Source organism: Bos indicus x Bos taurus, chromosome 21 (assembly GCF_003369695.1).
Source record: "Bos indicus x Bos taurus breed Angus x Brahman F1 hybrid chromosome 21, Bos_hybrid_MaternalHap_v2.0, whole genome shotgun sequence".
NCBI classification, from domain to species: Eukaryota; Metazoa; Chordata; class Mammalia; order Artiodactyla; family Bovidae; genus Bos; species Bos indicus x Bos taurus.
Window position 1 is genome coordinate 65,011,897 of NC_040096.1, and position 13,567 is coordinate 65,025,463.

Here is a 13,567-nt window from a genome sequence, read left to right on the forward strand (position 1 = left end):
ACCTGGGTCTCCCGCATTGTAGGCAGACGCTTTACCGTCTGAGCCACCAGGGAAGCCTTTATAGGTGTGTGTCAGCTTTACAGATGTGTACAATTAGGATCTATCACCACAGTTTAAGCTCCAAGTCTAATACATGCACTGATTTTGGGGGTAGGGAGGAGGGTCCCTTGAACAGGCACAGTTTCAAAGATTCCACAATCAAGAACACACTATAGGTTTGATGATTAAGAAAAACACGTATGCTACCTATGTTGTTGCTTTACTCCCTAAGTCGTGTCTGACTCTGCAACCCCATGGACTGTAGCCCACCAGGCTCCTCTGTCCATGGGATTTCCCAGGTATGAATACTAGAGTGGGTTGCCATTTCCTTCTCCAGGGGGGGGATCTTTCCAAACCCAGGGATCAAACCTGTGTCTCTTGTATTGGCAGGCGGATTCTTTACCACTGAGCCACCAGGGAAGCCCATACACACTGACAGTTTTTCTTTAATTTGTACTGATTCAAACGAGGGGTGACCTACCACAGGCAAGGGAGCAGAGCAGCTCATGGTACCATCTAAGACCCTGCACACACCTTAATCTTGTCAGCAATCCACCCTTTTGCAACTTTCCAGAAGGAATCAAGACCGTTACTGTCATACCTCTGCCTGACTATACCACCTCTCCCTACTCACCAGAAAGGGGGGCACAGTTCTTGAGGTACTAGCCTACTGTGGCCCCCCTTTGTGTGGCAAAGAAATAAAGCCACTCTTTTGTTCTCCTCCAAAAACATAAAACCCCAAAACAAACAAGCTAGGACTAACTAGGTGCTTAAATACAAACTTTCACCCTGATTTTTTTCTAAATATTTCATTGGCAACTTAGTTTGGCTCTGAAACAGGGTTCGACCCCCAAGTTTACAAAGGCTCTGCGGCCTAACAAGAGGTAAACACTTCGCTCTAGCTGCAGCCCTATCACACACCTTGCAACGCGACCTTCCACAGCGCCTCTCTCAGCTGGCTTCCTTAGTGGCCAAAGGGACTGGGCCAGTGCTCAGAGCTAGTGTTCTCCACACTGTAACCTGAATATTCACTGAAGGACTGATGCTGAAGCTTCAATACTCTGGTCACCTGATGTGAAGAGCCAGTTCACTGGAAAAGACCCTGATGTTGGGAAAGACTGATGGCAGGAGGAGAAGGGGACGACAGAGGATGAGATGGTTGGACGGCATCACCGACTCAGTGGACATGAGTTTGAGCAAATTCCAGGAGATAAAGGAGGACAGGGGAGTTTGGCATGCTGCAGTTTATGGGGTCCTAAGAGGAGGACAACTTAACAACAATACTGTTACCGATGCAGAAAACCAACTCCAAAAGAACTAACATCAGACAAAACCAAAGAGCAGTTTCATAGGGCAGCCAAACTAGTTTGCGGTAAGGGAAGTTAACTGAGCATGAGTTCACTGCCTGCACTGCTGCCGATCTTTTAGAAACAGAAATTAGAATCAGTTTTGTTAGGCTCCTTATAATTAATAAATGAGAAGATACTCTGAAAAAAGAAGGAAAAGAGATATTGGTGTCTTTCAATTCGTATCCTTTATTCTTCCACCCACTCCCACCCTCTACCCTCGCCACACGTGTCCCTCCCTAACCCCCGTGGTCTTATGGCCCCACTGCAGACCCAGTGGAGGTTGTGGGAAGGGAGCCATGAGGCGTGGGGGAGGGCGGTGACATCCACAGGGCCGTGTGCCACAGTCCACACGTTTTGTGCGGGGCCATCCCGCCAAGGGACACACTCCGGGCAGGCTGCCTGTCGCCACGTCTCCTTAGCCACTAGTGAGCTCGGACTCACTTCACACACCTCTCCTGAGTCTTCCCGTCTTCTACCTTCTTATGTAGTTGCTGACATTCATTTTCACCGTGGACAGGAAGTTTCATTGGAGTTCTTAAGACACATAAAATAGTTGAGCATTTTCACACCCAAGTCCTGTCACGGTGGCTTTGTCTTCTGATGAACCAAAACCCAAACAATCATCCCACGCACAAGGCATTAAGCTGTCGACGGACCCAGCCACGGTGTCTGTCCTCACGATCCGAAGAATAGAAGCAGGCAAACATGGCTGTAAGATACCCAGTTTAATTAAGGGGCACTAGCTAGTTTTCTTGCTGCCAAAAGAACAGGACTCTGGCTCAGACGGTAAAGAATCTGCCTGCAATGCGGGAGACCTGGGTTCGAGCCCTAGGTCAGGAAGATTCCCTGGAGAAGGGCATGGCAACCCACTCCAGTATTCTTGCCTGGAGAATCCCCATGGACAGAAGGGGCCTGGTGGTCTCCAGTTCATAGGGTCGCAAAGAGCTGGACATGACTGAGCAACTAAGCACAAAGAAGTTCAGAGAGAAGGTTTACTGGTTCAGTTTACTCTGCCCAAACAGAACAAAATAAAAGCAATAAAATTAGCCCTACCTTTAGAGTCCTGTGGCTCTGGAACTGCACTTTAACCTGTCCTTTTAAATGGATTTTTCACCTTTACAGCCAATGGAAACAGGCAAGAGCAAATACAGCACCTTGTCTCTGGATGCCTAGTCATAAGCTAAAGAGCAGAAAACAAGAGTTTCCCATCAAAGAAAACTTAAGGCTTAATCCAACAGGTCACCTACTCTAGGGCAATTTTGAAGTTTTCATGCAGCAGGGGAACAGCTGCCTCTCGGTGTTGTCTCCCACCCATCACCATTCCTGATAGCTAAACCCTTCCAGCCTCCTCCACTTGACTGTGAACTCTGCAGACCCATGACTCAGAAGCTAAGTGACCTAACTAGGTACTTCCCCCATTTCTGGTATCTATGGGGAAGTACCAACTACTTGCAAAGACACCCTCCCACCAATTACTAGAGAGTGGGGAAAGTGAAATCAATTAAGCCATATACAAATTCTACCACAACTGGGTTTTCACTTATGAACCATTTATGCAGAATTTATATGCTATGAAGCCAGAAATGACTTCTTTCAACAGACGTGACTTTCTCAAACTGTGTGGGTGCAACACTCCAAAAGGAATTACTCAGGATTTAAAACTCAGATGCAAAGACAGAATGATCCAATTTTTCACTCCCCACACTAACATTTTCAAGTCCATGTCATTTCAAAATAAGTGGGGACTAAATGAGACAGACAAAATCACTTTTTAATCAGAATACACAAACTTTCCTCTAAAGGTTCTTAAAAAGACACCTGCTTGTTTTAACAAATTGGATCTAAGGTTGATGTATTACAGTTCAGAATAACCGTGGTGTTCAACTGCGAGAATACTGCTCCGAAAGACAGGGTAAAAATGAATATACATTTGAGAAATTCACACCGCAAAAGGAGTACAAAAAAGACACACTCTCTGTTTCGCGTGATTTTCTTTCTTAAAAACTAGTTTTTATTTCTATTGCTTCAAACCCAAAGTCAGGTCGACCAAAACAACGAACAAGGGCAAGACCACATCGCTGCAACATAGATAACCATTTAGGAAGGTTTAACCTGCCTTGAATTCGCGCCAGGAAAAAAAAAAAGAGGGGGGGACCTCTGCTGCAGGTATAAAGGAGAGCTGGGCGGGAAAATTTGTGGCCTTTTCAACAAGGAGACAAATGCAAAGCCTGGCGAGCGTGAGGAGGAGCGTCTACACGGGTGAAAAAGAGGTGAAGACGGTGGTCGAGGGGAAACGACTGGCTGGAGAGCGAAGAAAGGGAAGCTGAGAAGGAAATGCTCGGAAGCCACAAGCCAAGCTACCGACCCGGCGGCCGGGACCCTGCAGCCAGTTCTAAGATCTACAGGGAAGCAGGCACCCAACGGCTAAGTCGCAGGTTTCCGCGGGTCACGAAAGGATAACGGACATCCTCCCAACGGCGGGACCGGGGGCGCGGCGCGCCGCTTCCGCCCGCCCGAGCCGCCCGGGACCCGGCAGGGCGCGCGACCGCGGAGCTCGCGGCGAGATGTGGGCCCGCGGCCGCCCGCCGGCGTTCCCCTTCGCCGCCGGCCTTTGTTCGCCTGGCCCTGCTCCCCCCTCATTCGGCCGCCGTCGCCCGCCCGGAGCCGGGTGCCAAGAGCAAACGCCACCTGACGCGAAAAACGAGGCACAGGCGCTACTCGTCAAACCAGACTTTATTGGGGGCCGCCGGGGCCGCCCCGTGCGCGCCTCCAGCTCCCCCCGCGTGGCCCGCCGGCAGGGACGCCGCGTTCGGCTCGGCCGGCCCTGCCCCGCAGGCCCCCTCCCCCGCGGCGCCGGGGGTGCCGCGCGGACGGCTCACCGGCTCCCGAGGCGGCGGCTGCGGCGGCTGCAGCGTCGACGCCCCGCTCCAAAGGGCGGCCCGGAGCCCCCCAGGGCGGCGAGCTTCGCTGCTGTTGCACCGCGGAGGGCGGGAGCCGCGCGACTAGCGGCGAAGGCGGCGGCGCGCTGACGTCACGCGCCGCGGCCAGCCAGCGCGCGCGCGCGCGCGGGGGGAGGGGAGGGGGAGCCGTCCCGGCGGCCCCCAATCCGGGAGGAACTCGGGCTGAGTGGGCGGGGCCGCCGCGGCGCACGGGCCGCTCGATTGGCCCAGGAGGAGGAGCGAGCAGGCGAGCAGGCGAGTAGGGACGAGGCGGCGGGGCGGGCCGAGGCAGCACGGAAGTCTCGCGAGGCCGAGCCTGAGCGGAGTGTGGCGGCGGCGGCGGCGGCGAGATCTGGGCTCGGGGTGAGGAGTTGGTATTTGTGTGGAAGGAGGCGGAGGCGCAGGAGGAAAAGGGGGAAGCGGAGAGCGCCGGCCCCGGAGGGCGGGAGGAGGCGCGGCCAGAGCGGGAGGCCGAGGCGCGGCGCGGCGGGGCGCCGGGGCGAGCAGCGGCCGAGCGAGCGCGGGGCGCACCGAGGCGAGGAGGCGGGGAAGCCCGCCGCCGCCGCCGCCGCGCCCGCCCCTTCCCCCCGCCGCCCGCCCCCTCTCCCCCCCGCCCGCCCGCCCGCCCGCCGCCTTCCTCCCTCAGCCTTCCTTCCCCACGGCCGGCCGCCTCCTCGCAGCCCCGGAGCTGAGGCCGCCGCGGCTGTGGCGGCCGAGCCCTCAGTCATGGCCTCGGGCGACACCCTCTACATCGCCACGGACGGCTCGGAGATGCCGGCCGAGATCGTGGAGCTGCACGAGATCGAGGTGGAGACCATCCCCGTGGAGACCATCGAGACCACGGTGGTGGGCGAGGAGGAGGAGGAGGAGGACGACGACGAGGACGGCGGCGGCGGCGACCACGGCGGCGGGGGCGGCCACGGGCACGCGGGCCACCACCACCACCACCACCACCACCACCATCACCACCCGCCCATGATCGCGCTGCAGCCGCTCGTCACCGACGACCCGACCCAGGTGCACCACCACCAGGAGGTGATCCTGGTGCAGACGCGCGAGGAGGTGGTGGGCGGCGACGACTCGGACGGGCTGCGCGCCGAGGACGGCTTCGAGGACCAGATCCTCATCCCGGTGCCCGCGCCGGCCGGCGGCGACGACGACTACATCGAGCAGACGCTGGTCACCGTGGCGGCGGCCGGCAAGAGCGGCGGCGGCGGCGGCGGCTCGTCGTCGTCGGGCGGCGGCCGCGTCAAGAAGGGCGGCGGCAAGAAGAGCGGCAAGAAGGGCTACCTCGGCGGCGGGGCCGGGGCGGCGGGCGGCGCGGACGCGGGCAACAAGAAGTGGGAGCAGAAGCAGGTGCAGATCAAGACCCTGGAGGGCGAGTTCTCGGTCACCATGTGGTCCTCAGGTGAGCGCCGGCGCGTGCCGGCCCCGGGGATGTTTTTGTTTTGAAGGGAAGCCATGTTTTATGTGTGTGATGGGCGCCGCCATCTTCTTCGCGGGGCAAGTATGGCGGCCCCAAAAGATGGCGGGGGCGGCGGGCGGCGGCGCGGCGAAGATGGCGGCGGCGGCGCGGCGCCGCCCGCTAGGCCGCAATGGCGTAGTTTCCCCGGGCGGGGCGGCCGCGCGGCGCGGGGCGGGGCGCGCGGGGCGGGGCGCGCACGGCCAACGGCCGGCCCGGGGCCCGTTGTCCGCGTCGCCCGCCCGCCCGCGAGGCCCCCGGGGGCGGCGGGAGGGCGTTGGCGGTGCGGCGCGGCCTGGCCCTCGCGCCCGGCCCGGGCCGCCCTCGCCGCCGTTCCCGGGCCTTCCTCTGGGGGGCGCCGCGGGCCCGGCTCCGCCCCCCGCTCCTGCGCGGAGCCGCCGCGGCTCCCGGGAGGCGCGCGCCGCGGCCCTGCGCTCGCCCTGCGGCCGCGCGGCGCTGCCTCGGCTCGCCTCCCGTCGCCTCGCGGGGCGGGACTTGGGCGGCACGTCGGGCTCGCGTGTGCGGGCTCGGCGGCGGCGGGGCCGCTGTCACCGCGCGGCGGCGGCGCCTTCGCCTCTGCTTCCCCCGCGGCGCCTAGGGAGGGGTCGCGGGGTTTTGCAGAGGACTGAATCCTTCGCACTTGAGGGAGTTGCGTTTTCTTAAGTTATTTGGCTCTGCACGCTTGCCATTAAATTGGTAAAATCGAATATTTAAGTTTTCACGTGTCTTGATAGAAAACTTGCAGTGAAAAGAAGGGGTTCTAGAAAAGGGTCTTTTCTGCTCTTCAACACTGCTGTGAACGAGGACCAGGAAAAATATCTAGGGCAGAAAAGACTTGTCTGCATGTATAAATCTGTATTAATTCTACTTTTTTTTTTTGATTCTACTTTGTAATTGGTGTTTTCCTGTCCTTATCTTATTACTTTGTCCACAGGCCATCTTGTTAAATTTTGGTTGAAGTAAATAGGTTGAGAAGAGTCCTGCCGTAACGAGTTAACCTAGTGCGTGGATAATTAAAGTGGTAGAACCCTTTTCACCGCAGTTGCTCCCACTCTGTTTAATGTATATTCTCAGAATTGGATGAAGCCTCGAAATCTGAACGTTGCGTGTTTAGGGTTGTTAAAATTCACGAGAACGAGTGAAATAGGCAGAAAGACTGGGTTGAAGCAGGTCTGGTTGTATCTACTGTGAAAGCTCCAGGTTTCTGTGGATCTGTGACTCAGGACCGCCGGTGGAGCGGAGGTGCCCTCAAAAGTGTGACAGCAAAAAAAAAAAAGTGTGACAGCACTTCTCATAGCGCTGCTGCTCTGGGTTTTGAGGGCCTTGTGGAGCTCTCAGTAGCTTGAGTTTCGCAGGAGCTGTATATTTAAATGAGACATATCTTAGTACTTAGGCTATGCAAAGATACCTTCGGTATACTTTCTGGTAGTGCAGAATGGTTGCACAGTGGTCATGTAGGAACTAGAAGCCATGCTTTTCCGTTATTAATAGTAGTGGATTATGGGAGGCTGTGCTGGTTACTGATGAATTTGCGGAATTCAGAGCTTCTCCCGGTGGCTCAGCTGGTAAAGAGACCCAGGCTCGATCCCTGGGTGGGTAAGATTCCCCTGGAGAAGGAAATGGCAATCCACCCAAGTATTCTTGGGGAAAACCCCAAGGACAGAAGAGCCTGGCAGGCTACAGTCTATGGGGTCGCAAAGAGTTGGACATGATTCAGTTACGTTTTAAACCACCACTTGGTGAATTCAGGATATCATTAGGTATTTAGGTAAAGATGCATTAACCACATGAAGCTGTATTTTCTTTTTCTCACAGTATGGTCACGTTGGCTTTAAGTAATTTAGCAAACCAGGATATTTTACGTATTCTGCATTTGATCTTACCAAATTGCTGACCCACTTCTCCATACCCGGAACGAATGCTTGATAATGTAGACTTTACTGGAAGTGCTATGTATCAAGTTAGCTTAAAAGTCATTACTTCCTCTGCAAGTGATTGCTCCAGGCTTGTACAGTTTTAGGGATATTTTAAAGTCCCCTTCTTTAAAGAGTTAGTTGTTTGGCCTGTTGCAGTACTCTGCATAAAGGTGGTTATAAACATTTGATGGCAGTAACATAGAACTGCTTGTTTTCTCTGCCATGTTTTGTGGTAAACTGTGCCCCTTCCTTGTCCTTGTGGTTTGGAATCATTACCGAAGAGAAGTGAAATAGTTTGTGATTAACTCTACATGTCCCAGGTTTAAATTCAGCGTTTGGTTTCATCTTCAGAAATGAAATAGGATAACTGATAACAGATGAAGAAATCAAAGCGGGTTAATTGTTAGGCTTAATTTCTGTGAGTTGACTGGTAGGCATTATGCACAGTGCTTTCGTGTACTTGATTACATCTGATCCTAGGCAAGAGAATTTTTAAAATAGTCCCTTGGTCTAAGCTCAAGTTTAGTTAACCTAAAGTTCTTTTAAAAAATCACAATACACATAGGGTATATCAGGACTCTTTAATAGGTAGCACCTCTTGGTGGAAAAAAAGTAATGAGAAACAAAGCACTTGGACTTGGGCTGCTCTTGCTTGTTGCCATCTTCATTTAAACTTCCCACAGAGTAACTGAACTGTGCGGTTGCATCTTTTGGATGGAATGGCAGAGGGAATTCTAGTATTCCTGTAGGAGAGTAGTTTTAGCTCTGAAAGGGTCCCTAGAGATATGCTTTTATTTTTCCCCCTCTTCTTTTTTAATTAATTGACATCACATGTGCCTGGTCCAGTGGCTTTTTACTTTGTTCACCAGGTTGTGGAATCATCACCACTGTCTAATCCTAGAACATTTTTATCACCCCAGAAAAACTGGCTATTACTTCCCTCCCCACCCCCCCAACCATTAATCTGCTTTTCCCCTGGATTTGCCTGTTCTGGATGTTTCATTTACATGAAATCATACACTATATTGCTTTTGTGTCTGGCTTAGTCTGTTTTCAAGATTCTTCCAAGATGTAGAATGTACTTCGTTACTTTTTACAGCTGAATACTATGCCACAGAAGCTGCCTTATTTTTGCAGATGAGAAAATTAAGGTCTAGTTAAGACTGAACGTGTTTTAGCATTTAATCACAGTTTAACTGTGTTTTGAATATCTGCAGTCCTTTGCTTAAGGCCCATATTTGTTCTTGCGTCTTTCCTAGCGTATAATTAATGAACATTTAATTATTGTTAAATTTAAGGCATGGTATTATGTATTTTTCCCCCTAGATGTTCATCACAATAGTTTAGGAGGGACATCCTATCTTGTAGAAAATACTAAAAAATAAACCACTTAACAAAATCACTGGGTTGAGTAGGAAAGCTGATAGTAAAATCTGTGTATTTAAAACATTTAGTTTTGAGAGGAACTAAAAAGGCTTTTGAATCTTGAGGTTTCAGGTAGTTAGAATATGTGACCTTCACTCAAGGCTGTAAGTATTTTAATTATCTTCTGTTAGACAGAATATAGAAGTGCTTTGTGCTAGACTGAGTAAAATATCTAAGACCAGAAAACCACTGATATTAAAAGCAGCAAATTTAAAGAGAGTCAAAAAGTATTAAATTTTTTCTCACTTTTATATATTCAGAAAGTTCAAGTTTGCCAAAAATTACTAGTCCTGACAATCCACTATTTTTCCTTTTTTAACATGCTGTTTATCATTAAGGAAAGAAGCTGTAAATGCAAACTCCCACGGAGCCAAGCCCAGAGAACCCTCCAAAGCAATCGTGTCACCCCCATGACCTACATAGGACAGCCTGACTCATAGATCCTGCTTCCTGACCTGTGGCTCTGGAACCCTGGCTTACTTAGAAGCCTCTGTCTCCTGGTTATTAACCTCCCTCCCACCCCTAGTCAACAGCTGTCTCCTCCAGTAGGAAAAGAAAAACCTGAATCAGAAAGGTCAGTACTCCTGACCTACCTAAAACTAACATTTCAGGCTTTGGGGAGAGAAAAAAGAATAATTTTTTTTAAATATGCTATACTCCTGGGTGAATATTTACAAAAAGGCTTTCTACTTATTTTGAAGTGTCCTTTAGTAAGATCAGTTTGTTTTAAGGTTGGGAAACTTAGGGCTCATAACAGGTTATTAGTAAAAGCAGTTATTAAGAATGAACATTTCTCAAGATCTACGTTTGGTGACCAGTTTATAAACTGCCCTTACTACTTCCATAGGAAGAGGGTAAAAGTGAAAACTTTTTGTAATTTTTAAATTTTACTAGTGAGTTGTATTCTACAGTATTAAGCATTCGCTGTACTCAATATTTTCAAAATTTGGCATCTGAAACACCACGTGGATGTTGAAAAAAACAAGTATTTCTTTACTGTTGGCAGATGGTTAGGAAGATGCAGGGAGGTCTTGGGAGCTGTTGACTAGACTGTGTGAACTTGTGCCTGTTTATGGTGAACAGGTCGGGAGAGGAGCTGTTTCTTAGTCTTAAGGGTCTTGTGTTAGTAGGTCCCATTGTGTTTAACCAAGTGATTAATTATCAATAACAGCAAGCCCAGTGGTTTTTGAGAATCTTGTTAGCAGGAGCATCAAATTTCCCTTCAGAGGGCAGTGACCAGAGACCTGACCTTGGCGTGTCTCAGCTTCCGCCCTTGGGGTCTTTGTAAAATGCCCTGGTAGGGTAGGAGGACCCCTGAAGGCATTTTTCATTTCCTTTACAGCAAAGACATTCTACTTTATGAATTCCTTTGTGAGAAAAGGAAGCAATGTACTCAATTTCTTAAAGCAAAACGACCCAATTTTAACATGACACGGTGAGATAATAGGAACTCTGTAGGGCAAAATTCTTGTTAACTATTCAGTTACTTTAGTCTTACACTGTGGTTTCAGATAGGATTAAACAATAAGCTAATGTAAATGGTTGTGAGGGACTCTTCTTTATTGTGTAAATTATTCCCCTTGAGTGTAAGAGCTGAGGGGCTGGGAGAGAGGCATTGTTTTGTGGAAGCTGTTGTGTGGTGGACCCTGTCTCCTCTTCTGGGAGAGTCACAAACACCAGGTAGAATTTTAGTGCCTCACAGAGCGGCGTCACACACTCTTCAGACACTCCACAGGGTTACAGTTCTCAGCTCAGCCCTCTTCTTTCCCCTTTCTTCTCGCTTCTAAGCATCACCAAAAAATTGGAGAGACACTGCTGCCACAACTCCAAATAGACAGTTGGTTTTGAATTTTGCATTTTTTCAGTATCTCACTTGTAATTTGTAGTATTACATGTGATTCTTTGACTGAATACATTTTTATAGACTTGACAAGGACCAAATACAGACTATGGATTTCACTTCTGGGGATCTGATTGGGTCACACATTATTCCTTTCTGAATTTGATTTCTAAGATTTAAATTATATGAATTCACTCCCTTGCCTAAAAATTCTCCAAACACAACAGGTGTGGATATACTTAATGCCACTGAACTGTAAATTTAAAAATGATTTTTAGACTGGTAAACTTAACATTTTATTTCTACACACACATCCCAGAGACACATTATTGCATTCAGTAAAATCCAGACTTCTCATATCCTGCCAGGCCACACATGATTTGGCCCCTGCTTTCCTTCCAGACTTCCTTCTTATCCCTCTGCTCCATTATGCTCCACCCTTCCCAAGTTTCTTGAACTTGTTGCTTTGCACTTGTTCTCTGGAAGCAGCACCTCTGCATCCAGTGCTCTGATCCCAGATGTCCATAAGTCTCAGCTCTAAGAGGCCTGCCCTTTCATCCTTTCAAGTTAGCACTTATAACTCTTATCTCGTAACCCTGTTTGATTTTCTTTGTAGCACTGTCTGAAATTGTTTGCGTTTATCTTTTAACTTGCTGCCTGTCTACTTTCTGTAGAGTGGTAAGTCTTGGGGAAACCCTGCAGGTGGTCCAGGGCACAGGGAGGAGTCTCCGTGAAGAACTGAATGAGTGCTTGCAGATTGCGCTCTCAGGCTGAATCCTGGCCTGGAATCCACAGTGCCACTCTGATCTTATTCCTGCTTTAAGAAAAGGAGTAGTTAAGGGTGAGGCGAGAGTAAAGAACCGTTTATTAAAGCCATTGGAGAAGGAAATGGCAACCCACTCCAGTATTCTTGCCTGGAAAATCCCATGGACGGAGAGCCTAGCAGGCTACAGTGCATGGGGTCGCAAAGAGTCAGAAAAAGCATGAACGTTAATCAGTTCTAGGTTGACATCCTGGATCTGTCACTTAACTGTGCTTTGAATACATTGCTTTCCATTTCTTTTTTTTTTCCCCCGGCCATGCAGTGCTGCAGCATGTGGGGTCTTTGTCCCCCCACCAGGAATCGAACCTGTGCTCTGGTAGTGGCAGGGCCAGAGTCTTCACCACTGGACCACCAGGGAAGTCCTGCTGCTGCTGCTAAGTCACTTCAGTCGTGTCCGACTCTGTGCGACCCCATAGACGGCAGCCCACCAGGCTCCCCCTGGGATTCTCCAGGCAAGAACACAGGAGTGGGTTGCCATTTCCTTCTCCGATGCATGAAAGTGAAGTCGCTCAGTTGTGTCCGACTCCTAGCGACCCCATGGACTGCAGCCCACCAGGCTCCCCCGTCCCTGGGATTCTCCAGGCGAGAGCACTGGAGCGGGTGCCATCGTCTTCTCCAAGGGAAGTCCTACCACTTCACATTTCTGAGGCTTGATTTCTGTGACCAAAAACAAGAGTTTAATATAAAGGTTTTGTTTGAATTAATGTAACAGTTACTGACATGAAATAGGTACTCAGTAAATGATAACGTCCCTATTTGAGACCTCTGTTAGTGGAGAAATGTGGAAAACAGCCTGTGTCTGAGTTTTGCTTGTTGCTTAGCAGTGAATCTCAGTTGTTTAGCTCTGCTCCATTTTGGAGCTTCCCAGGTGGTGCTGGTGGTAGAGAACCTACCTGCCAGAGCAGGAGACGCAGGTTCGATCCCTGGGTTTGAAAGATCCCCTGGAAGAGGGCATGGCAACCCACTCCAGTATTCTTGCCTGGAGAATTCCCATGGATGGAAGTGCCTGCCAGGCTTCAGTTGATAGGGTCATAAAGAGTCAGACATGACTGAAGCGCCTTAGCGTGACACACATGTACATTTTGGTGAAGTTTGGGTTGGTGGCAGTGGTGAGTAAATAATGGCCAAAAGTTACCTGGAATGGTCAAACCAAAGTTCATGGCCTAAGATGGAAGGTGTGGAGAAACAAAATCCAGCCCAGCTGACCCACAAATAAATAAGTAGAGAAATAGGTAAATATATGAAATGGATGAGAACAGAAAATCAGGATCACAGAAAAAAAGGAAATGTTAGTGTCAACCTTAATGAGCTTCCTTGCAATCAAGATAAAAAGGAAACCATACTGCTGACAGCTGATCCCAAGACAGGATAGACTTCTAGGGGAATCAGGCTTTTCTTAGTGAAGACTGAGTTCTAAAATCAACTGTTTTCTCCATGAAGGGAGCCATGAGTGATGGCAGTGCAGCGATTCCAGCTGGTACAGTGTCAGAGTTCACGTAATGTCTTTGAACGGCCAGAAGACTTACATTTAAGCAATGTAATTGAAGGTGATTCTTTACTTGCTTATTCAGCATTCTTTAAAAACGATTGAGCATGAGACCTACTCTTCCCCTTAGGCCCAAGAGGGGGGGCAAAGGGGAATAAAGGTTTGTTTTTTTTGGAATAAAGGTACACACCTCTTTTCCAGACACACTGGTTGCCATTTAACGTGTTACCTTGTTTTAGCAGAAGCCTGGCGTGCTGCAGTCCGTGGGGTCGCGAAGAGTCAGACACA

The 13,567-nt window shown here is 50.1% G+C and overlaps 2 protein-coding genes and 1 long non-coding RNA gene across 5 annotated transcripts in view; 2 read left to right on the plus strand and 1 right to left on the minus strand.

The window, feature by feature from the left end:
- Positions 1-4,830, minus strand: part of DEGS2 (delta 4-desaturase, sphingolipid 2) — a 79,113-nt gene extending 74,283 nt beyond the window's left edge. For both annotated transcript variants that reach the window (XM_027520721.1, XM_027520723.1), the window contains exon 1: positions 4,268-4,830. The gene's annotated coding sequence lies outside the window, so the exon portion shown is untranslated. The remainder of the gene's footprint in view (positions 1-4,267) is intronic.
- Positions 4,831-4,947: 117 nt separating this feature from the next.
- Positions 4,948-13,567, plus strand: part of YY1 (YY1 transcription factor) — a 29,254-nt gene continuing 20,634 nt past the window's right edge. For both annotated transcript variants that reach the window (XM_027521678.1, XM_027521679.1), the window contains exon 1: positions 4,948-5,735. In XM_027521678.1, the coding sequence (XP_027377479.1) occupies positions 5,054-5,735 (682 nt within the window). In that variant the 5' untranslated portion in view covers positions 4,948-5,053. The remainder of the gene's footprint in view (positions 5,736-13,567) is intronic.
- LOC113879857 lies at positions 6,272-9,704 on the plus strand. The gene is made up of 2 exons (XR_003507484.1): positions 6,272-6,485; positions 9,469-9,704. It is a non-coding gene; the product is annotated as an uncharacterized LOC113879857 (long non-coding RNA).